Raw genomic sequence first — 26,381 nt, 5'->3', positions numbered from 1 at the left:
GCAGGAATTTTGAGGCAGCTTATCAAGAGCCATACTGCCAATTCCAAATTTCTTATTAAAAACACCAAGACAACAGACTATCTTTCCACAGGATAACTCATTTTAGTCAGCAGAATATTTTCACTGAAATTCTCAGAATTGTGATTGTTTCTTTTCCTCTCGTGAGGTCGACAGTGTCTTTCATTCAATTTCATGTCATCTGTCAAAGTATAATTACAGCTCATTGTGCTTTTTCATTCTTAATTGTTGTCCTATGTAAATCCCATTTGAAAAGAATCAAGCATCAAATGCAGAGCATTTTTCTTGTATGTAGATACTCCCAAAACTCTTAAAAGAAGCAGTGTAAAGGTTTTTATTCTTGTTCAAAACATGGCATTATCTGCAGAATTGCATTCCAATTTCATACTTAGGATTGACTCAACTGAGACCAACAACAACAAAAAAAGGGGGTGCCATTTAACAATTCAGTACTGTATTTCCTGCAGCATTTAATTCTTCTCCCAGACATTCTTGGTGTTAAACTACCACGGAGTTTCTCAATATTTTAAATATAATACTGTTCTTCAAAACAATCCTGCTGCAAACTTAATGATAGACACAGTAGGATTTATTTGGATTTTATGGCCTAGGACCATTAAACAAAACTATGCAAAAAGAACATAAACACTTACATTAACTGGGACAATGGTTATGACCTTTATGCTTTATGGTCAGGAAAGCATCTGGGAAGATCAGTGGATAAATAAGCACATTTTTGAGGGCATACTACTTCTGAAGCATAGGGTATTGCTCCCTGTCTGCATGAAAACATGGTGCGAATTCACGTATTCTCACGAGGAACGGGGTTACAGAACTTCGTGTACTTCTCTGTAACAAGTCCATTTTCTTGAAGCAGCTTGAGGTACTCGGCTTAAAAAAGCAAAAGGATATGTTCCTCCTATCTAGCCAGTATCTGCATTCAAAACTTTCAAGATTCAGAACAGGCAGATTCAAGAAGGCAGCGTGCCTACTCACTGGTAATGGTAATGCACATTCTAGCAGTTCAGAAATCTCACCACCAGATATTTGGGGTAAAATCCTATCATTCTGTGCCACAAACATACTTGAAGTTAAAAGAAAACTATGTCAAAAATCTTGTTCTTTATGAATTATTTTAATGAACCAAATATAAAGTGACATAAACACAGTTCAAGGAAAATAACATGAAAACAGCCCCACCAGCTGCTGACAGAAGGTAAAGATAGAAGAAAGGCTGAGGATGATTTGAGGGAAAACAAGGAAGTATAGTGAGAAATACTCATTCTTGCCAAGGAAGAAATCATATAGTAGTTGAAATTTCATGTCAAGTGCTTAAATAAGGTCTCTGCTTTAACACAGTGAGTCCACAGAAGAGTAGGGAATGGACTATCCCTGAATTCATGGCAACAGGTCCTATAGAGTGTATCCCAAATTTCTCCAAATAATGGAGATGGAGGTGGCTAAAAGGAAAGAGAAATGGAGAAAGTGAGGACCCTTTGTTACCCAGTCTGGCCTCAGAAATGGAATGTGTTTTCTAGACCCCGCAATCTTTGGCATAGGTTCCTTTTTCAATGTCTGCGCGAATGCTTTAATCCCATGACTGTGAAGGTTGCTGCCGTCAGTTTCTCATATACTAGAAACATAAGAGCAGCAGTAAGGACTGTCTGCAGGAGCTTTGCTTCAAGGCCTTTGTAGAGTCCCGCTAATCCAAAACGCCTAAGGAAAAAAAAAAACACCACAAACACGAAAACAAGTGTGAATAGCCTTCTATAAGTAAATCGGCACACTACAAAGAATTAATATCATAAGTTAATGACAACTATAATAATCTCTAAATTCATTCTTGATCTCTTGAGTACCAGCTATGTTTAATAATATTTTAAAGAGAAAATTCTGCAGAAAGTTAAGTCTTTTGTGCAAGAAACTTGCTTTTTTGCAAGATGAGAGGTGAATAAATTGGTATCCATATTCTTGATATCACTTTTGCTGTACAGATATTTAGAAGAATGTGTGTTTGTGTACTTATTCTGCAATATATTACAAAACAGGTTGACTCGAATGGCAAGTTGGGGGGGGATAGATGGGACGACAGACAAAAAGAAACTAAAGTTAGATCTAGCAACATTTTCAACATATTAGTAATACTTGTCTTCTATATCATGCGAAAAAAAAAAAAAGGAAAGCTCACCTCACTCTCTGTTGAAGAAGGTAAAGAACATTTCTAAGACTGCCTAGTGTTCGGTTCTCTGGGTTCAACCTGTGGCGTCCAAACTGAAAAACAAGAAAAAAAGAAAAGAAAAAAAGAGTGTTTTGTTGTACTATTTCCCCGATGGTGCTAGGCAGAGAACCCAATGCATACGTAAAATCTGGAGAGCCCATCTTAAACCTCTTAAGATTTTCCAGGCTATACTAGCTATCAGTGAAAAACTGAGGCCAAAGCTCACACTACTGAACTTCACACAGCAAGCATTAAACTGGTATGTGCTACAATAATTTGGTTTGGTTTTAAGATGGATTCTGAGGAAGTGTTACACATGGCCATATTTGCTTTCTTTCAGTTGCTATGGAGAAACCAGTTTTCAAGATCTCAAAAGCATAATTTGCAGAATCTTAGTAGGGACAGGACATTCAAAGCAAGTTCCTTCTATCAAAGACTCAGACACACCCCCAAAAAGCTGCTAATTACGTTCCAAGTTACAGTGTCAGTCTCTACCCAGATTACTCCTGCACTTTCGAACTATACCAGGATTAGGTGCTTCTTTCTCTCTTCTGTACCATGGGACCATTCTTGTACCGCAAACAAAGGTTCACCAATGGGGAAAAAAAGTTAATTTCTCCCTAGGACATCAATACACCACTGATTACTGCAGAAGGTTTCCCAAAGGGACTAGCATTCTCTACACTACAGAAAAAGAGGCTTGAGTTTGAAAGTGAACTTTTTCACCCAGGATCACTAAAAACATTAACAGTCTTGCTCTTTCTTCAGTGGCAAATTTAATTTATCCATTGTTTACTGACACATAGGCTAAAAAAGCAGTTTCACTGCTTAACGAGTAACACCAGCACCATGTATTTTTAATGACTGAAAAGGAGATAGAGATACCAAATGGCAAGGCTGGAAGCTGCTTACCACTTACACAGGATAAGTGTTCATTATATGGAAGCAAGAAGAGTGCTTTGCCAAGAAGTTGAAAGAAAAGGTGTAGACACTTTATTACACAGAATGCTAGAAACTTACTGTTGTTTGAAAGTTATTAAAAGTTTAAGGTTGAAAAGAAAAAAGATTGTACTTCTACTTGGATGATAGAACTTAACTATGATGTGTAAGTTTTTATGAATTATATCAAGCTTTATTAGCTTGTGTGTAAATCTGCTGAAATTGTTTCAAGAAACCACAACTATACAAAGTATACTTCATGCAGAATGATATTTCTGAAAATGCTAAACCTTTATTCATAACTTTTTTTTTAACATCATAGCATAAGTGACAAAAAACTTCATCAAATATGAAAGTGTTAGCCTTAGATTAGAAAACACATTACAAAGTAGTGCAAGTTTGAACTGGACAGCACAGGTATCACAGATGCATGTTTCTCCTGTTCTTGCCAGAAGTATTCAGGGTTTCTGGCTATTACTTCTTTCACAGAGCAAAGGGAAGGAAGTCAACCCTAGTAACTGCAGAACTAGAGACAGGGTCCCTGTATTCTCCATGATCACAGGGAGAGGATGGGCTGGCATGGAGGAGTAACATATAGGCCATTTTATTTCACAGTGGGCCACTGTGAGTAGAATCCCAGCACCACCAGGACACTGATGGTTAGCTACGCTCTAGCAGAAAGGCAACTCGTCGCGGCTCAGACAAGCCAGCAGTGAACTGGCTGACTGCAGCTGAAGTGAGCAGTAAGCAGCAGCTGGCTAGTACATCAAGCTGGCAGCACAACTTACCAGAGCTGCTCATTTTTTAAGAATGACACTGACACCAAGAGACAGAAGAATTTTGTTCAAAAAGCCAAAAGGAGACAGATGAAACCTGAAGTAACAGTCACAAGATTGTAATCATTTCTATAGCAACCATGGACAGGAACAAGGGTTGAAGCTGTTATATCGATATAGCCTCTGTGCAATGCTAAAGTTAAAATAGAGCGCTCCAACTTTCCCTCCAGTTCTCCTTCACACCAACAGAAAACTCATCATAAGTTGGATGTTGCAACTTATCCAAACAAAGTTACATTTGCTTAAATGTTTTCCTGTATCTGTCACTTCAGTAATAAAAGTCTGCATTACTACTTTAACTCCTGAGATGTGTCCAGGCTGTTAATACAGGATGACACTGAATGAAGGCAGTAGCTTAGCTGATCATCAGAAGTTAGGAAAACTTCAGAAAAAATTACTGCTAACAAAACTACAATGTGGCTGACACATCTACAATGTGGATGCTACTTTGTGCATCATTAGGGTGAAGTCCAAAGCTGTGCAGGCACACAAGTTTTACCCTAGCATCTTTTCAGGGTAGCAGCAACACCACAGTAAACATAGTTAAATCCTGTTGGTTTGAAATATAGCATCCAAACTATTTTTTAACAGGCTATCAAAAAAATCAGAATATTTTTAGTCTAATTAGAAGAGAGACTAAAATAATTACAAAATTTGCATGAAAATAACTTTTTCTAGATAAAGTTCGCAAGAAAAATCACCTATTAGACAAGTCTGAAAAAGTGATACCCTTCGCATGGAAGGGTGATATTCAATAATTCAACTAATTCTTCAAATTTATACAAGTTTTAGAACATATATAATGGCTTTACCATACACACAAGTTAAGCCTTCTCTTTACTTAGGAAAACAGCATTATATTTCACATGGAAACATTTATGAATATTTAACCATTATAAAAATCATTAAGAAACAACTTACAAAATAGATTTTAAAAAAGCACAGAAATTAAGCTACAGTATGCTTGCTTATGCATGGTCAGGTCTCTTCCCCACCCCCAACTTTGTCTTGTTTCAGTATTACAGCAATATCAGTCCATACTGAAGGTAGCAGCATTATCCAGCACACACAAACTGCAAGTGAGAATAAATGCAACTGTTGCCATTACCACTACAATTAGCATACAAGGCTGGGCAAGTGGTTAAAGATATGGGAGGAGCTCAACTTCCTCTGATGAATCACATTCTGGCTACTGACAAGGTCAGGCCATCATCCCAATAAAACAAAACCTATAAATAGAACTTTTTTTTTGACTACCCTAGGTCATCTGGAAAGAAACTGGGTTTAGAGGATTTAATTTTAAACTTCCCACTTGACACATTTCTATTTATATTCAAATAAGTAAATCCACATTTTTGTAGTGCCTAAAAGCAGTATGGTTCATCAGCTTCGGTTCATCAGCATCTGTACTGATGCACTGTTGTCAATCCTACCGGCTACTTGAAACAAATGTGCACCAGTAATCCCAAGTTCTATCAGAATCTATCAGTCCAGGATGAAAGAAGAGAGGCATCCTTAACAATGACCTGCCTTGTGCAAAGGAGCTCCCAAAATGACAGGTTCATTAATGCAAAGAAAAAAACAAGCCATATGAACAGGGCTTGCATTATCTAGAACAAGTCACAGACAGTTACTCTGAAATGAAATTATTGCTTACCCGCAGAATTGACTGTACTGTCTGCAGAGGATAAGTGAGGGTGGTGGCAACTGCTTTGGCTATCGCACCAATGACAAAAGCATCCAGAGATGTGAGCTGTTCAATAGATAAAGAACATATTACTTCCATATAGTACCAAAACAGCCAGTTACCCATATGCATTTAGGAATTCTGTAGTAGTACCTGCTACCAGGTTATCTAAGCATCTTTGGCATAAAGATTTCATGAAGTCTCTGGGTCTTCTCATTCTAAAGAGTTATAGTTCAACCAACTTACTTTCCCACAACTAATGTTTATTTGTGACTTCTACCTGCTCATGAGCTTTTGCATTTCTCACTATAACTAGGTTACTAAAACATAGTGGAGATAAAGCCATACAACTAGACCAATTGAAAGCACCAAGAGTAGAAAAAAGGTAAGGGAAGTAGCATTTAAACAAACCATCAATCAATAAGCATTTCAGCTTTTGCAACATTTAAACTAACAAGTCACATGGCACACTTGTGAAAAGGTGACAGTGAAACAACTCCTTGAACATCACTCTATAATCCTGAGATAGAAACACTACATTATCAGGCAGAATTTTAGACTTGATGACATAGGCTAAAAATCTCATCCCCTATCAGTTAAGAACACCTGCTGGAAGCCCACAATGTTCCATGATGCACCAAAGACATTGTTATAGCCTAAGCTGATTACAGTGCATCTCAGCCTAACAGTGTGAATTAATCGCTGAAAATAAATAGGTGCCCGTATCAAAACATGCTCCAAATTTGCAAGAGATGTTGATTCCAATCAGAAATATGCATACACATGCACATCTTAAAAAATCCAATCTGATATACTTAAGACAATGAGGAAAAGTTCAAATAGGAAGAAAAATGTTGTCCAAAATAAAAATGTATATGGGAAGACCACTGCTAGGGGAAAAAAAAAGTATTTTCCCTCTCCACTTAACGTGGACAAAATGTGCCATAATTTAAGGCAGAACTAAGTAATTTAAAAGAAACACTATAAATAAATATAGCAATTAGCCACCAAGCAAATAACAATGCAGGAAGAAGCTCAGCTCGTCACTTAAACATATTACCCATAATGTAACTGTGTGGATCCATCAGGCACCAATAGAGTGCTACAGCTACAATATTGACTAAAGACAGTAAAAAAAAAAAGCAACCCTCACTTATGATGCAAAATCTCATGTGAAAATAATTTCATTATGTCTTGAGGAAAACCAAAATGGCTTTGTAACATATTGATATAATCTAACATTTTAATACAGCCAAATGCATTCTCAAGACACAAATTAACATCAAAGCACTTCAGCTTAAACATATATTATGACATTATCCTCAAATGTAACACAAATGCTTTTCAATTTGCTAGAACATAAAAGGAACATGAGTTCAGGTGAGCTGCTATATCTGATATAGACGGAAAAAAAGAAAAAGAATAAAGAAAAAGGGGACTATAAAGCAGGGACAGAAAAGTAATTCTATCTCTATTCAGAGAATCAGGGAGGTACGATTGCAATGCTGTGTTCAGTTCTAGTGTCCATCCTTGGAAAAAGGGTATAGAAAAGATGAGGGCTTCAGAAATGTGTTATTAAAATGACAGTGTCCAGAACAAATCTGTGATACTTCAAAGGCTCAATATACTTGATTAACTGAAGAACGGGTAAAGAGGTGACTTCAAAACAGTCTGTACAAAGATACTTATAAAACAGATATATTAGAATTAACATCTCTACTTTAAATCAAGACCTGTGAACAAATCTAAACAAATATGGAGAAGAGGTGCAGTTTTATTTTTAGAGGAAGAGGAATTCATCACAGAAATATCTTCCCTAGGGACATGAAAGATTCATGTCTCACTTCATGATCATGTACCTTTTTTAGAAGATGTACTAACTCAAAAAAACCCGTCAAAAATAAGAACCAAAACCAAACTTGCATTTCTGAATTTGCTCAAGTAACGCATGTAAAAGAATGTCTTATAGCAGAAAATGTCCATCATCTGGCCTCAAAATATACTCACTTGCAGCTGCTTTTTCAAAAGCTTCCGTTTAAAGCCTTCATAAAACATGAACTGTATGGCAGGATTGAAGACCAGCAGCAGAGAGGGGAAAGTACCATTCCATAAAGCTAGGATTCCTTCATCTCGGATTATCTGATGAAAGGCATCTGAAAAGTAAGGGGGGGGGGATCATTAAAGTTTTGAGTTACAGTTAAAGTCTAATATTCAAAGTGTATAAAAATCTGCTGCAGTCTTTTATGTTACTTTTTTTTAATCTTCCATTCTAACCTGAAAGTTAACAGAAAAACAGTGACAAAGAGGTTCTTGCTCATTACCACCTGCACAGACACCCAGCTCTTTTTTGTACAAGCTCAGCATCGACATTAAGGTCTTCTAAACCTTGTTCAAAACAATAATTATTTACTTATTTATTTTTAAAAGGACAACAGCCTGAACGTATGGGTGATTAAGAGATTAAGGTGAGCAAAGTTTAATTTGCAGATTGTCTGTCCAAACTGGGTTCACTATTACTCTAGGATTTGTATAAGATAGGATACCTCTCTTTGCAAAAGGTATTTTAGTTACAGATGTGCATACTGCAAACTCTTAATTGGCCAAGTCCAGTTTCCTGTAAAACCCAATGACTGCAACGTGATAGTGAAGCATAGAGATTCCCAGGTGAAATTCATTATGTGAATAAAAGTCTTTCAACTTCAGAGTCCTTGATAAATTTCATTTAATGAATTTCACTTTGCTTGAAGGAAACAACAGGTGCTTACCTATTATGCCTTTATAATTGGTTGGTACAATGTCTTCATTTCTAAATTTTGCTCCCTGCAGCTTCAGACGTGTGTTCACTACCCAAAGAGGAGTGGTCAACAGGACATTCACTACGCCTAGTGCAAAACACAGCACAAAGAAAATCAGCCAAAAACAGAAGATTTCAATGTTTGCTTATCCCCTTTTTCCCCAATTCACACACTACTGAAATCACTGGTAGGAAAAGAGGGAAAAATTAACACAGCATAACAGCAAAAGTAAACTGGTAATTTATAATAAGCTGCTCCAGGTATTCCCCCCACAGCTCCACCACGAATTAGTTGTCAGCAGATGGCACACACTGGGAAGACATTTTTGCTACTCCTCCCTAAAACAAACAAAAAACCCAAAACAAAACAAAAAAACAACAAAACAAAAAAGCCTCCACCACACCACCAACAAAACACACCAAATATGAACATGTTGAAGAAATCTTAGGTGAACTTGTTGTTTTGCTGCATACTACACCACACTGGAGCACAAGATACTCTACTTTTTCATGCCCTTCACTCCATAATGACTTGCTATCTGCCTACTTTCAGAAAGAAACACAGAGTGATAAGGTTAGAAGGATTATTTTATGAGGAGAGGTCAAAACAGATAAATGCATGCAGCTTGATTACTAGAATAGAGCTCCTACACTGCCAAAACAATGAGAATATCTAGTTTCTAGAGTCACAAAGTACGCTTATGGTGGAAAACACAGGTTTCTGCAAATATTTTAAGCGAGGCTTAGAAGTGGCAAGAGATTACACACAATAACAAACCACAACAGTGAAGTTTGGAAGTTGAGTATCAGAGAGTAGGATGGGGGAGGAGAAATGGACAAACATACATAAGGCTGCAACAAAGAGGTATTGCAAAGTACGGTTCTAAACTAACAGGGAGAAGGATTAAGTGACATTATTTCTGCAATCACCTGGTACAGGTCTTTCCTGTTCAGTAATGACCAAGGCAGTTACTTTGAAGTAACTACATAAAAACAAGCTTATTTTCTTATTAATATTTCTGCATCCCAAAAATTAGCAATTCCTTCTACACTGCTTGCTTTGATAGGAGTCTGAGTGACTGAATTATTCTGTTATATGGAGATGGACTGAGTATATCACTATTAAGAACAGTAAATCTGAAAGAGGTGAAACTTTACTACCTACATTGTGGCTGTATGTTCTTTTATTTTCCTTTAAGAGGGTTCAGAAAAGCAGAATATAAGCATAACTATATCTCAGTATCCTTCATAAGGACTACAATCAGCTCCCAAAAAAGTTTGGAGCAAAATCAAGAGCTAGAAAAGGCAATCCATATTAATCTCTCTTAAAGAGAGTCAATGTGATTACATTATGGAGCAACATGTTAGAGCACAACATATTTGTAATTTTTCACCCAGACTCAGTTAAGAGAGAAGTTATAAAACTTTTTTTTTCCCCACACTAGAAAGGTAATTTTTTAAATATATTTTTCCAATCTGTATTTGCTACCAGTAGGAGGAATGAGAGATGAGTAGGGAGAATTAATAAATACCTCAAGTTCAATTTTTCAGTTTACACCAGATATTATTTTATTGTAAGGATATAAACTGCAGACACTGAAGAAGTCATTTAACTGACAAGCTATTACCCTAATTCCTGTACCCCTTGTTCCAGAACGTAATTATAAGAAAGTTTATCCCAGTGATAAAGCCAACTGAAGAATCTCTTTCCTTACTTTCCTCCAACCATTCAGCTATTCATTGTGCCTACACACTGAAAGTACAAGAAACTAGCAAAAAGTAAGCAAACACCTCCACCCTCCCAAACAATCACAGGCCTTTTTTTGCAGGTTTTTTAAAATCAGCTTGTTTCAGTGCAGTTACATGAGCATAGTGCAGGCAAACACAGGCACACAGTAGTAATTTTTCACATTGGATTTGCTAGAAAAGCCACTAGTGTCATCATCCCTTCAAAGAAGCCACCGTAGCATCCATATGAGAGGAAGGGATGAAAAAGAACATAAAGTTCCCACTGTACTTGCGTATATCTAAGGATATATTTACTGTCCTTTTCAGATGATGACCCAAAAAGAAGTCTGAAAACTAGCACCCAAAGCCTTACATTACAAGCTCTTACTTAGCCTAATAAAAAAATATTTCAGAATTGGCATATAACTTTCCCTCTGAAAAAAAGACCTATTACCTCTCCCTGCCACTTGTGTTCGCCACCTAAAAGATGATGCTTAGATACCATGGTAAACAACACATCAGGCACAAATAAATACTAGACTGCAACAGCGCCGTGCTGCGTGCCAGAATTCACAACAGGAACAGCTCATGCACTTACTTACGAGGTGGGGAGGACACAGAAGAACAAACAGACCTGTACAACGAAGCAGGTCTGCATACAGTAGGAGGCATAAGCACTCAGTGTGACCTCCAGTGGACTTCATAAGAAAAACATTAGATAGAATATACTAAAAATACAATTTGGATGAAATTGAGATTTAAGCATTACCTGCAACAACCCCAAGAACCAAGTCTTTTCCAGTGGTTGAATGCTGACCTTTGACCCAGAGAGCTTTAAGACTATTAAATGTATAAAAATAAACAAAATTGGAACAGCAAAGGCTGGAGATAACAGGGAACCATCCTCGATATGGTGCCAACCTAATGGAGAGGAAAAAGTCATGATAAGGGATCAGCAAAGTATTTATGTGACCTGGTTGATTTTACATGTTGGTGGAAGGTCCCAGAGATACAGTACTGTATACTACAATACTAACTAGATATGTCTTTATAATTAATGGTAACAAGTCATACTAAACTCCTGACTGCACCATAATTTATAAACATAAGTGTTTAATTTTTTTTTATAGTAACCAGGAATAATTCCATTGAAAAGGAGCTGTAGAGGTACAATATATTTATAGTGATAAGCCTGGGGCTCGCTCACTCCAAAAGTGAGTATTACTACCATATTTGCTCTCTACCAACAGCTGGTGATGAACTACTGTGGTGGTTTACCCTCGGCTGGACGCCAAGTATCCACCAAGCAGCTCTCTCACTCCCCTCCTCAGCAAGGCAGGGAGGGGAGAAAACAAGATGGAAAAAACAACCCCAAACTCATGGGTCAAGATAAAGGCAGTTTAACGTAGCTAAAGCAAAAGGCCGCACACGGAAACAAAGCAAAAAGCAAAAGATTATTCTCTACTTCCCATCAGCAGGTGATGTCCAGCCACTTCCTGGGAAGCAGGGCTTCAGTATGCATACTCCTTACTCCGGAAGACAAATGTTGTAAAAAAAAAAAAAAAACCAAACCAACAAAAACAAACCAAAAAACCCCAACCCTGTTCCTCCGCCTATCTCTCAGTTTCTTATTGCTGAGCAGACGTCATATGGTATGGAATACCACTTGGGTCAGTTTGGGTCAGCTGTCCTGGCTGTGTCCCCTCCCAAGATCTTGCCCACCCCCAGCCTGCTGCTGGGGAAAAAGAAATGTTGTAGAGACAGCCTTGATGTGTGCTGGCACTGCTCAGTAGCAGCCAAAACCCTGGTGTGTTATCAACACCTTGCTGGCTACCACTACACAGCACAGCACTGTGAGGGCTGCTGTGGGGAGAATTAACTCCATCTCAGCCAGACCCAATACAACTACAAACATCTAGGGGATGAATATGTGTTTGAAGTACGTATGTTAACATACAGACTGATACAGTCAGTTCAAACCATATACTAAAACATACCGAGGCATCAGGAGAATTCCCATCTTTGTTGAGAAACAGAGTTGTCAGTTCAATACAAAAGATAGCACCCCATTAAAGATGCTCACATCTCCAAGGAAACAAAGCAATGCTTAACATAGCTGAGGGAAAAAATTAAGACAACTACTCCTTCAATATGAAAGAATTAAAAAAAATATAGTAAGGAAGAAAAAAAAAATCTGCCTGGATTCTCACAAAAAAATTATAGATGGAAGACTAGTTACTGAAATGAACATACTCCACCAAGGAGAGTTTTCCAAAGGGTGCAACCTGAGGCATGAGATATGCAGGTGGGAAGAATTTCTAATAAATGCCTTGCAGTAAAATCTACAGCAAATCAGTCAGGTAAGTGATAAAAAGGCATTACCTATTTAAATTTAACTAGCTTAAATCACAGATGAAAAACTTAATACCTCCTTATGATTCACAGCTATCTTATTTTTCAGGTGTTGAGAATAATTGTCATTGTTTATTATCTAAATCAATCTTGATTTAAGAATGATTTTGTAACAGCTGACTAACAAGGCTTCCTTCTCTGACAGGCCTGATAAGCCTGTAGAACAGGGACACCTCAACAACTGCCCTACATCCCCAGCATGCTCTACAATACATCCAAAAATGATAATGATATGCACCTTCACTGAACTTCAGAGAACTGGTATCGTGTTAAGAGCGTAAGAAATCTCCTCAATGACCAGCAGTTAACTACAGAGGCTCTTTGGTATTCATTAAGATATTGGGAATATACAGAATATAAGGATACCCAAGGAGACCATGAAAGATGCAAGGCTGGTAAATGCAGCACCTGACTGTTCTTACGATGTAAATGCTAGGTTTTCATCTCAGATGCCACAAGTGCTTCTCCCGCCCACGTAGCTGGGAATACACCATGTTATTAGGACTGTTTCTGAAGTTACAGGCTTAGCTAACCATACAGTTACAATTACAGATTAACTGATTATACAGTTAGTCATGAGTAGAATTTAAAAAATTTTTGCATCACCTATCTCTTCTGTGCTGCCAAAAAGAAAAGATGGAGAAACACCATCCGGGGACCATATCCTCTGAGAGTGTTAGTTTGGTTTTGCTTGATTTATTGAAAATCATCATCAGAAATTCTTAAAGGAAACATCTTACAGTGCAAAACATGAAACTATGACAAAACACCTGAGTTTATTTTAATGACTTAGTTGTCAGTGCTAGCATCGGTAATTCACATACAAATCCTTCTGCACACAAATAAAACCTAAATTTGTGTTCCAAACTGCAACCTTGAGAAGAACTCAGTGAGCACCTTTCATATCACCTAAAAAAGGATGAAAGCACAGGGAAGAAAGCAAAGCTGTTTGATAAACTTCTACAGAAAGTCCATTAGCTAAACCTATTTGTTTTATGTTACATCTACAGAAAAGCAGTCTCACAAAAGTGTAATACGAGATAAGACTCTACAAACTAATGCAAACAAGATGCTTATGATCTCACATCACAAATTTAGGATTTGTCATGGGTTTTTGTTTGGTTTTTTATTTTTATTCCAGACACATCTCTAAAACTAGTGTCATTGCTTAGCCAGGCCTTGCCAATACCTTTGGAAGAAACTATGCTTACCTCTTGCCAGAATTACTGATTTTTATGTTTCACAAGACAAGTAGGATGACCACTTCTGCACTGTCTCCATTTCAGTTAACCTCTTAGTTTTTCTTTTTTACTTTTTATTTCTTTTTTTAATTGACATTTACTTGACACCCTCATGTAACAAATATAATGCAGGAATGTGAACAAAAGAGAACACCGACTGACTGAGAAGTCCTCGCGCACACAACTACCAACAACTCAAGTTCAAAGGTGGCAAAACATTATTGGGCAAGCTCAACTTCTGTCAACTTTAATGTCCAGGAAGTCTGGTCTGCAAAGAGTTCCAGGGATTCACTTAGGAAAATACTTGTAATAAGGACATGCATACAACTCTTTTTTCCAGCCAGCTCAGCTCAGACTGTGGCAAATAAAGCACAGCATTGCTGAAAATTAACTGCTTTTAGACAGACCTTCAGTCTCATCAGCATAAAGAGTCACTTGTTGTTTACTTCCACATGCTTAGGAGGAAAAAAAACCTTCCAACTGTTAAACATGTCTCAATTCTCCCATTGAAAGTGGCTCAACTGCCCAAGAGTTTCGTCTTGGTTATGAGAAATGGGCACGCCCAAGAAGACGAAGCTGGTTTATCAGGTACATGAAGGTACATTCACGTACAAACCTGCATTTCTGAGGAGGCACGGCTATCTCCCTAATGGAGGCACAGCTACACCACTGAACAGCTCGATTGCATAAGGAGCTCAAGAAAATTAATTTGAATTAGCTCAAGATGAACGCATAAGATTACGTAAGTCATATCACACCTATGACGACATCGTAAATCAAAGTAAAAATCTGTCTACATGGGCTAACTATTCTACTTTGACAGAAAATTCAGTAAGTTTTAGAGCTTGACTACACGAAGACAAGAGAAAAATTAATATTTACTCACAGGCCTTCTTCTTTGATTATTTCCAATAGGACTGCTGGCGTTGTCTTAGACTTTCGCTTCTCATCAACTAGAAAATAGAAGAATCAAACTTTTAGATTATTCTGATCTCTAGCACTCATTTTCAACTCTTTATCTGTCCTATTCTGAACATATCCCAGAAGAGCATGTTTCTTCCTCATAAAGGACAGGTGTTCCCTACTTCTGCAGCAATTCCAGAAAGCATCTCCTTATTTTCATTTGCTAGATAAGGCTACACATCCTTTTATCATTCCTCCCCAGACTAGCAGGCTGTGTTGGACACCAGAGCATCTGCACTTACCAATTCTAAACCTGATAGTTGTGACATGAACTGAAGTTAGCTTCACCTTAGTAAGAGATGAGAATTGGGCCTGCCTAACTGCTCTCAAAATTGTACCTTGGACTCCAGACTAGCAGCACTAGCAGAGCAATCTCTTAGAGTTAATCTGCAAACAGCTAAGTCTTAGCAAAACACTCTTCCTGCACTGAAAGCTGCTCAACAGCAATAATTTCTCAACCACATATTTCTGACGACCTGGCTGATTACCTCCCTCTAGTTCTTAAGAATGCTTCAGTCACAGTGCTAAAATCCTTGGTGATTTTGTGACTTTTGATTGGGAGACAGAGCAGTAGAACAAAGTTTATACCCAGGCTGGATTTTTTTTAAATGCTGGATGTTTGTACTCCCAGTTCTAACCCTGACTTTTCCCTTTAAACCATTCTCAGGAATAACTCTAGACTAGTTTTTCATGATGCTGCCCCTGCATTTTGAAGTGTTCTCAGCAGCCAAAAGCAGCAACGCACAAACACAATCCTGTGTAATCTCACATCTTTATTTTTCTTTTTGGTCTTAGATAACCATTTAAAAGCCATATCGTGCCACACATCACACAGCCTTTTCAGCTAATTAAAAGGTTGCCCAATACTTTCAAAAAGGAGAATTACCTTCAGCTGGCAAAATGGTGTTAGTGATTAAATGGTGCTAGTGTTAGAGGTAAGATTGATGTTCATGCAAGAAAGGTCCCCCTACGACCACCCTTACAAGTGCCCAAGCCAAGATTAACAGAAACACCATTGTACAAAGAAACTAGAGTTTGGCACTTACCCTGAAGTCTAAGCCTAGCTGTATCCAAAGGAAAAAACACAGTCATTGCAGTCATACTGCCCTGAAAAACAAAATAAACTGGCTATATAGCATACCAGTTGCTTGTACAGATGCCTGACAGACTCTTTGTAACCCTTCACTTCTCACCCAGAAACCAGTGTACTGTATAATTTAAAAAGGGGATAAACTTCATACATAACAATGCCTTTTTGAAGTGTTTGGTCCCACACTTACAAAACCAGTTTTTTCTCTTGTGTTAGATCAATTTAAAATTAAAACCATTAAAAGCTTCTTGCCCAAAGAGAAAGTGAGAGCTGATCAAGTGGGTATCAGGAGACAAATATATTGCACTTTCTCTGCTTCCCATTAGCCTCAGTACCCAATTTCTGGTTTTTAAAAAAAAAGGAAGAATATTACACAAGTAACCATTGTGTTACAATAACCTTGTTTTGACTTACAAAATAACCCCAAAACTTTTGTTCATTAAAAACCCGATAGTACAAGTTTTTCAGGACTTAATCTAGCATTGTACTAAATTCCAATTTAGGCAATAAAGATCTGCCTACCGAGACACCCCCTGCGGCATGAATTACATATGATGAATTAAATCATGATCTAGATGTCCCCAGATTCAATTCCTGGGAATCCAACATTCTCTCTTCACTTCTGTGTGATCCAACCATTAAAGCCTCTAAATGAAAAAGCCAGTAGCCACTCTCCTTTACATCAGGGATAAATACTGTATTTGCAAGTGATCGTATCTTCCATACGGGCTTCTGTTCCCTCTCTCTCCACCACCATTCAGCTTCTTTAGTACTCTAGCATTAATATTACACAGCTTTTGGGAAAAAGATATCTAACTCAAAAAGACCCTGGCTTGGTGTAAACCTGTTAAAACTCTATGGTAGCATTAAATGCATTAAGTGGCTGCTAAAGCTGTGGCACTCTTCCATTAGTAGGCATGCAAACTGTTTAAATGGTGGGATACCGCAAGTCACACAAGCGCTGTGTTTAAAGCACACTACACAGTCTGACTTGAACTTCAGATTCTAGAGCTATGTTATGCCATGCATTTAAGCGAGCTTTGCCTCTGGAAACACTCCAGCTCCTGAGCAGGCTGCTTGGACCTATCTCTACAACCAGCAACAGAGGATTATTTTTCAGGTGGTGTTTCCTCACTAAGACAACTCTTGGCTGAAGTCTTAGCAAAACTGAAGTTTCTCCAGTTTTCATAATATCAGGCAGCAGGTGAAAGGAAACACATGGCCATAATTACCTGGTTATTTTAACCCATTTAGTTTGGGCCCTAGCCAAAAGGACTGGTTCTGCTCTCCCACATACTTGTCCTGTGTCTGCTCATTCTCGGTACCTATCTGTACTCAGCTGGACAGCAAGTAGGACTAACGAACCCATCTGACTAAGAATTTACGAAAATCAAATTTCAGTTAGAAAGCCAGTACCAGCACAAAAAAAGTACCAGAAAGAGCCAAAACATACCTCCTAATAACAGCTGCACTACAGCAACTCTGAAGGCAACCTCAAAACAGTTACACTCACCCATGCACAAAACAGCCACAAGACTGCACAGCCACTACAAGTTCCTGCTCAGTTTATTCTGCTTTCATCCTCCCGAAGTCAGATTTATCCTGAATCCTACTCTCAACGCAATCCACCATACAGCCGCACAAACACTTGCACTAAAAATCAGAAAACAGAAATGGGGAAACAGTTGGGGTAGCGGCACACAGGACCGAGGGGTGGATACATGTTACAAAATAGTATAGAATATTTCAGTTGGACCTACAATGACCATCTAGTCCAACTGCCTGACCACTTCAGGGCTGACCAAAAGCTAACATATGTTATTAAGGGCATTGTCCAAATGCCTCTTAAACACTGACAGGCTAGGGGCATTGGAAGCCTGTTCCAGTGTTTGACCACCCTCTCAGTAAAAAAAAATGCTTTCCAATGTCCAGCCTAAACGTCCCCAGTACAGCTTTGAACCACTCCCATGCACGGAGCCTTACAGGCTTCTTAAAACTATCTTAAAACATATATGAAACTATAGCCTAATGGAATATCATGAGATAACTCAGCTTATCTAACAGATTACTACCAATAAATGACAATTTGTACCCTCTTCTCTTCTTTTGCTAAATTGAGGGAAATAAACTCAGAAAAGCAGATTCACACTGGAGACCAGCAGGGAAAGTAACCCATATTACTGATTGCAGGAACATACGCGGAAATGTATGACCTTGTACTGCTGAAAGGGTGAGGCTTCACTGTCTGCCTTCCCACCGCCTCCCCGTCGGTGCTCAATCCCAGCAGTTTGCTAAGTCAAGTCATGCTATCGCTGAACAATCACTAGGACAGGTACAAACTGGCTTAAGCAATCCCAGCTCTTGGGTCAACTATATTTGCATCCCTCTGTTCTGTTGACATGACTTTTTGGGCACCTACACAATGATGCAGATGAGGAGACTAATCTGGCTGAATAACTTTTTCCACTGGGCTACTTTTTCATTCAGATCAGTTCTCTGATCAGCCGCAGCACCACATAGACAACTGTGCAATAGCTAAGGGATGTCAGTAAGTCGCCAGAACAAATGATTTGAGATGACTCTGCTGCCAAGAGCAGGCATGCAGGACTACAGCCTAAAATTTGGTTTTCTAAAAAAATAACATTAAAAAAATTAAAATTTAAAAAAAATTGTCAGCCAGCATTCAAACTCAAACAAAGCAGCTTGACTGCTGCCATAATACTCCTATAAAATTCTCATTCCTACAGCTTTTGGAACAGGAAGGTTATTCTTTATAGCTATATACCGAGATAAAGAATACTCATATAATTCAATTAAAATTCACAGGAAATCAAGTGCTGATTTTTTTTGCTGCTCACAAAACTACTCATCTGTCTTGTGTTTGACTAGGTAGCCTAGCAGATATATGAACTTTCACCACATTAGAACAGAAAAAAAAATTATCATGTTGTGATCCGACATGTTCTTCTGACTCATTACCTCAGCACAGTTCTGCAGGTTGCTTTTTTCTTTTTTAAATTCTTGCATCACATCTGCAGATCAGCATGCTTTATAATAATTTAAACAAATGGTGAGACAATATCAGAACAGTTAGTACCCACGTCAAAGATCTTGCCCAAATTTATAAAAAAAAAAAAACAACAAATCAATGTTTCCAGCATAAGGCAGTAAAAAAAAAGCCACCTCATTTTATGAAAAAAATTATTTCTCTAGAACTTTAAATTGTATATGAATATTAGTGACAGCAAGTGGAAGTCACAAGGGTACAGAAGTCCAGTAGCTCCAAAGAGTTCTGCCTTCCTTCACAGAAACATCACCGCTGAGATATAAACATCTTCAAATATAATAGGGAATTTCTATTAGCTTAATTAACACCATCAAGCAACTTGAGATATCATTTTATTACGCATTTTAAGTTTATGGCTGGATTTATAAGTTCAGTTCATACCACAAACTTTGTCCAGGAGCACAGCCTTATTATAGTGATCTGTAGACCAGGGCTAGACAGTATTACCAACTTCTGTACAAGCCAGCAAAAGCAGAGTGAGCAGTATCTTTCTTGAAAGCGGAAACAATATCCCCATTGCTTCCGATGCTTAAATAAGCAGACTCAAAACACTTTAAAAGAGCAGAGAATAATCCCATATTTATTTATGATAAAGACAAAACAATCCTTAAAGTCTTTTTCTTCCTTTTAGAATCAGCCTTTATTGTTCAATAACATTTAGTGACTTTCATCTCCACATGACATTGCGAGTTATTTTAAGGACTCAAATTAGAACAGGAAGTTTTGCCAGAACAGTAGATCAGCAGTTGCTAAAATACAGATTTAAGTGTTCTTGCCAGTCTGGAAAAATCCAGGAGTAAAGCTGCATCAACTTGCTTGAAATCCATCAATACATCTGGTCCAACGCCCTACATTGTGCTAAAATTCTTAAATCTGTTGGAATTACAAGACTGACTTGCTATTTACAGAGCTAGCATTCATTCAAGAGCTGGGCATACTAGGAAATCTACAGAAACTAAACACTATTTTTTAATTTACAAGTGTCATACGAAAAGTGTAATTCAATAACCTACAGAAACCTCCTTCAGCTGCACTGCACTTGTTTCACATTTTGATTAACACCTCACCCTTCACAACTTGTAAGTATAAGACAAACACAGAATGGGGATGTTCAGTAAAATTCTTATTTTACACAGCTGAAGTGCTGTCCCTCTACCCTTACTTCTGGTAGGCTTAAATTTTCACATCAATGATTTGATGCCCAACTTCAGATGCTTTTACACACTCGATTTCCACGGGAGCACTCCTGCAGCTCCTGTGGTGCTCAGAGGAAGCTCCAGCTGCTCAGGACGAGAACCAGCCTCAAGATTTACCAAACCCCACGTCCAAAACTAGCGACAAGCAAAACGCGGGCTTCGCAAGCGGGCTCGCATGGGATGGGGGACGCAGCTGAGACTCGGTCCCAGGGAGTCCTCACCTCACAGCCTCTTCTTGTGACCGAGAAGGGCTCGGGGCACGGCCACGCCTCAGCATCCCGGCCAGGTTACCCCGGCCCCGCTGGGACTCCCCATCGGAGCCGCCCCCTCAGGCGCGGCCCCCCCCGGCGGCCCTCGGTCGAATAAAGGCTTAAGGCGGCCCCCGACCTCCTCAGCGCCCCCTCCACCAGGCTGGCACAGCTGCTCCGCCCGCCTGGGCACAGGCCAGACCCCTCCGCCCCGTCACCGCCGACGGGTACCGCCGAGGAAGACGCCCCCCTCCCCCCCACCCGGCGCCTCCCGCAACCGTTCACACGGCGCGAGCCCCGACGCGCTGGCTCACCACAGCCCCCGACACGGCGTGCACCAGGCTCTCGTAGGAGGCGACGGCAGACATCGCCGCGGTTCTCGCGGGCTCCGCCGCCAGCCGCCCCGACTGCACCGCGGTACCGGCGAGACCCAAACCACCGCCGGCCGGCCCCACTCGCGCCATGGCGCCCGCCCTCCCGTCACGTGGCGCCTCGCTCCGCCCCCCCGCCATCAGCGGCCCCCTCCCTCCGGCGGGCCCGGCGCATGCGCGCTGCCGCACCTCAACTGCCAGGTGGGGGCCGGTGTGCGGGGCAGTTGGCCTCAGCGCGGCTCCGACCGTCGTGTGGGGGCTTGGAGCCCTCCGTGAGAGTGGAACCAGGGTGTTCACGCAGGCCGCCTGTGAACACCCACAAGGAGAGGTGGAGGGACAGCTCAGGAAAGCGTAGCGCCGGGGATTTTAGGACCTAGCTGTAAGAGAGTAAGGCGGAGGGGGAAATGCGTTAGTGGGAACCCTGGGCACTAAAAAGCAGTTAGATTGGAAGAACAGCTCTGAAGTCCTTTTTATATATCTGGTTTTGTATGTCACGTTATTTTCTCTACACCAAGTAGGCCTTACCTCGTGGCAGCTTAGAATAATTGCTGTGGCTTTAAGGAAAATACAAAATTAGGGTAGGTATTGGGAATACTGAGGAAATCCATTGTTCCTTCCTGTGAAACTACAACAGCACCTTTTCACTACCACACAGCCAGATACGCCATTTCCTTTTGGGAAGGCATTCCTTCATCAGGTAGTCCAGTAGTAACAGGCCGCTTGTCTATTTCCCCTTCTGTGAGGAAAATCCCATGATCTTCTGTGAGGGTGGGAGCCTATAAAGAATGCAGGCTGCTCTGCCTGAGGGAAGCGTTTGAGTTCCAGAAAAAGATTCTCCCAATGCAGTGCTCCAGCATCCCTGTACTCCAACATTAGATGCTGACACCAGCTACTTCACAGGCCACGACTATCAATTCTTTCATGCAAGGTTGATACCACTGGTAGTCCAAATAGTGATTTTTTTTTTTTTTAAATAAGATCCCCTGTGATGGATGCACCCGCTCTGAGTGAACAGCGCTTTGGTTCAGGCATCGCTGACAAGTAGGCCTGACTGAAATCAGCCCTGCTGTGCAAACCCTGAGAGTTGTGCTAGGCTGTATCTCCTCAGGAACTAAGGAGTTTAAGCCATGTCTTATTAGGAGCTAACAGTATCAGCTTGAGCTGGGACTACACAAAACTAAAACTGCTACAGCTGCAGAACTGCATATACACCAAAAGGGGGTTTGACTACGAGTCAATCACTTTACGCTATAAATATCTGTAGGCTCCATGAGCCCGTTGAGCCCTCCTGTACGGCATTGGGCTGCACGGTGATGGTCTCCCTCTTGAGCACGGACACCATTCAAGGTTAGGCCTGATATCTGTAATGAGAGAAGTGACATGTTACATTAGGCCTAGTGGCATTTTTATATATATCCAGCTGTAGCTTAATTATTAGAAGTGTAGTAAGTAGTAGAGTGTTTGACGCCATCTAAATTATTGTTTAAACCATAATTTAAATCATTGTCAAATCACTGTTTAATTACCATTTATTACTTAATAACCAATTACCATTTAATATTCAGTTAATTATCCTTTGATCATCATTTAATCATTAATAAAACCCTTTTAGTTAAGCCCACAATGATGACTTCTCTTAATAATTCACCTGTGACACCCTCCCACACATGCAAAAGACTCAAACCTTAATTTAGAATTAAGGCGTAGACTCTTCACTGGTTATCTCCTGTCACTAAAGCAGCCAGGAGCAGCTTAGGTTTTACAAAACCAGGGAACAATTATACAAAGTGACTTTGCGCAATCAGGTACACATATTTCTGGAAGGAATACCTCGAGCAGGACACAAACTCACTTACATTACAGGTGTTCTTTGTGATCCTGTCCCTCTTGCACAGAGGGAAGATTTCACCAAAAGTCCGTTTGTACTGCAGATTGGATTTTCATCATAAATGTGCACCCAAATCATTCCATACTATTACTATTCTATTTAGCAACTTTGTTAATACACTATGTCCTGTATATATTGCAAAAAAGAATATGAACAGGTAACACAACAATTGCAATATTCCAAAACCAACTTACTTTCTTGTTGGAACATACAGACCTAGTGAAGCTGTTCAAGAAAAACAATGGAAACGCTACAGATTAAGTTAAACAAGACATGCCAGTGTGTTCCGTAGGGGAAAAAATGGAACCTACCTATAAAAAGTTTCATGAAGACATGACATTATGTTTTCAAAGAAACGCTGCAAATTCAACTGGTCTCCAGGCAAACACCTAAGACATGCAAGCGGAGCTCACTGAAGGACATAAGGCCCCAGTTCCCTCCTTTTCCTCAAATTCCTCAAATACTAGAAAGCCTAGAAGTGAACCAAGCTAGCCAACTACAAATAGGAACAACATTCTCTGTACATGCACTGCATGTTAGTACTTTCTTGTTTGCTTAATTTTAATTCTGTAGATTCCTGTACAAGGAGGTTGTCTTTGGCTGCCCCACAGCTTTGTTTCTAATTCATGACAAAGAATGAGGACACTGCTAGAGGCTCCAGAGGCCAAACTTACTGCCTCTGCACTGTGTTGTACCTTAGCAAATAAAGGATGAACTCTGAACTTAAACCAATTTTACCTTAGTACTCTCCTTGTTCTAACGTTAAATAATAATAAAAAAAAAAAAATTAGAAATGCCCATCTCCTTTTTTTGCTTAGAAATTCAAATCATTAGAGACTGAAAACATGTTAAGACAGATTTAATTACTACTTTCAAAAGGACTTTCCGATTCTGTCGCAGAACTTATTTTTCAGAAGAGGTTGACAAACTGGATCATACTCCCAGCACATAATGGATTAAAGCAACTAGAGATTAACAAATGTAACTGCATGTGCTGACAATTTGAATTAATTAAATTGTGCAATGTTTGATTACACAAACTTGGCAAGATTGGGCTTAAGTATAAGACCATGGAAAGATCTGCCTATTCCATAAGCAAGCATTGTAATCACAAATGTATTAAAAAGCCCATTTCTTAAGCACATGTGTGGATACGCTTTGCTTGTTAGGTACCTGAACAGATTTTGACTGAGCCTCTGGAATGCCATGGAGTTTTCCCTTCACACTTTATGTAGGCCCAGGGACATCAGAGAACTTGAAATGCTTTGCAGTTTAAATTACTTGCAGTTGCTGTTATTAAATTTGATCTCCTATCACGCTACTTGTTCAACAGCCTTACTAGTTCAGACCAAACGTTCCTTAAGCTTTACATAGACCAAGTAATTGTCAAACACAAATTTTGGTGCCTTGGTATTTGGAGGTTTTTTTCCCCAGGCACTTGATAGATGTCTAACATCTGTTCTAGTTGCACATTTTTGTGGTCTTCTGTTTTTTTCCAAAAAGGCTAGTAATTCATCCCAGTTTTGATTTTTATTTATTTTGAAAAGTTTTCACCCAAGAGACTAAAGAAAAAATATCACACAGTACAAAATGGCTTCTGAAAATCTATTTTTCTTGAGCACTTTTCCTTATTGTGGAGTAACACACAAAAAAGCTCGAGCAAATCTTCTTTTGGAACAGTTATGTTCATTTTTTCCTTATAAACTATTAGCCATAAGCCATCTTTTTCGATCCATTTTTTAAAACCTGAAATAAGAACGCACAAGTGGCACTTGGTGCTTTTCCAGATGAGAACTAGACATTACTGGCTGAGCTTCAGCATGAATATTCTCTAATGAGAGGCAGTGCAGTTGGCAGCTTCATTCTCAATACAATACCTTGATATTTTTCCATCTAATTCTGAAGATTTCCTAATAACTTCTACCTTCAGCCTATTTTAAAATAAGTGCTTTTATTAAACACTGCACTGGTTGTTAGGTAACTGCTCTGATTTTTTTGCTACAATACTTTGCTTTCTGAAATGCAAACTGCACACTAACTCATTTCTAGAAACTCTTACACCCCCCCCCCCCAAGTGAGAACATTAGATGTAGAAAACTAGAGGTTTCAATAATGGAATTCCCTTTACTATTAACAGATTTAGACCTCATCCCCTTATTATTTACTTTATAGTTCACAAATAAGTACCTTGTCTTTCTAAATACTTTTGTTCTACACAAGTTATGCTTACCATCTGACTGCTTCAGCTTCTGTACTTCAGGAATAAATTCCAAAATAAACTCCTACCCCCAATCCTGTAGTCTTTCACATTTAATTTCTTTACACGTAGTAACAACTTGTATTCCTTGTAGCGACTGAAATGTTTGTACATTAAAAAAAATCCTGGTTTTAGTAAACGTGTGCAACAACAAAGGTGCCAAAGTTTGTTACCCACTTAACAGAGAGTCGTAACACATTCTGCAAATACATTTATTTATTGTCAAGATCTCAAGCTTGTCTAGGCCACCCATCTAGAATATACATTTCAAAAGCATATTTGTACATCAAAGACAGGTACAGTAATAACACTTTGTTAGCAAGATTACAACTTAATGTCTTGATTTAGTTAGTCATCAAGATTCAGATTTACAGGAAAGTCCTTGGTATTTACATTCAATAGGACCTTCAGTCAGTGGGGGTGAAGGTTGCTTTGTCTCACATAAAGTTCCTGAAAAGTTTGTGAGGACCACACCAGGAGAATATGACTTACCTAAGCTCTGATTCACAAGGTGACCAGCTATTTGTAGCCCAAAGTCACCTGAATGTTTTTGTTGCTCCATAGCACAGATCCGCCAGCCACCACCTGACCTGCTTCATTTGTGACACGAAGACTGTTCCTGCTTCCCCTGTGTTTTCATGTGCTTGTATCATACTACTGACCTCCTATGACTTGTCCTGGAGTACTCAATGTAGTGGTCTCTGCATCCAGTTGGAAGTTGCCATTTTTACTCCATTCCAGCTCTTTGGTAATCCAGAATTACTTTTCTACAATGGCACCCTCACTCTGTTATGTATGAAGTAAGGTTGAGGCCCACCTCTGCAAAGCTCTGATTAAGGTTCGCATGACACCTTTCTCTAGACATCAGAAGAAAATACTGCTCCCATTTTCCTTGTGAATCACCCTCCTGCTCAAGGATGCCAATCCACTTCTGTACAGCCGCTATCAGACTACCCTGCAGCCCATGAAAGGAAAAAACCCTCTAGCATCTACCACTACAATCCACTTGCCCTACAACCCTGAAAGCACTGCAGTATCCCTCAGCCTGGATGCCCTCTGGGATTTCAAAGGGGCTCCGAACACTTCCAGTCAGGAGCTGTAGTCCACAGGAAGGTAGATGCCAAAGCTTACCCAGCTCCAACTCATACTGGCTAGGACCACAACCTCCCATCCCTTTGGGTGAAGGATTCTGCTCAGACAGCAATTGCTACAAGTGCTTGTAACAATATTGTTTGCTCTTACATCTCACAGAAGAGGATGTGATACATGCAAGAGTGTGGCTTGTACAAGCTTTATGCAAAGGTCCTGAAGGTAACAAGAAAAACAAAGTGGCATTTAAGGACAGATATTTTAAACTACAGATACTACTGCTGGCCACTTGCAACAAGCTATTTCTACCACATGGTTTTACCTTTACGTGGCTTTTTA

At 39.5% G+C, this 26,381-nt stretch overlaps 1 protein-coding gene across 1 annotated transcript; it reads right to left on the bottom strand.

Annotated features, from left to right (window-relative positions):
- Positions 1-1,134: 1,134 nt before the first annotated feature.
- SLC25A17 (solute carrier family 25 member 17) lies at positions 1,135-20,923 on the bottom strand. The gene is made up of 9 exons (XM_075751912.1): positions 20,752-20,923; positions 15,883-15,943; positions 14,760-14,826; positions 10,990-11,141; positions 8,464-8,580; positions 7,706-7,851; positions 5,669-5,764; positions 2,207-2,289; positions 1,135-1,734 (listed from the first exon to the last, which is right to left on the bottom strand). Exons 1-9 carry the CDS (start codon positions 20,899-20,901, stop codon positions 1,587-1,589), a joined length of 1,020 nt encoding a protein of 339 aa, XP_075608027.1. The 5' UTR covers positions 20,902-20,923; the 3' UTR covers positions 1,135-1,586.
- Positions 20,924-26,381: the final 5,458 nt, after the last annotated feature.

This window comes from Balearica regulorum, chromosome 1, assembly GCF_011004875.1.
Source record: "Balearica regulorum gibbericeps isolate bBalReg1 chromosome 1, bBalReg1.pri, whole genome shotgun sequence".
NCBI lineage: Eukaryota > Metazoa > Chordata > Aves > Gruiformes > Gruidae > Balearica > Balearica regulorum.
The sequence above is the reverse complement of the archived record's forward strand: the minus strand, read 5'-3'. Positions and strand labels throughout refer to the sequence as shown.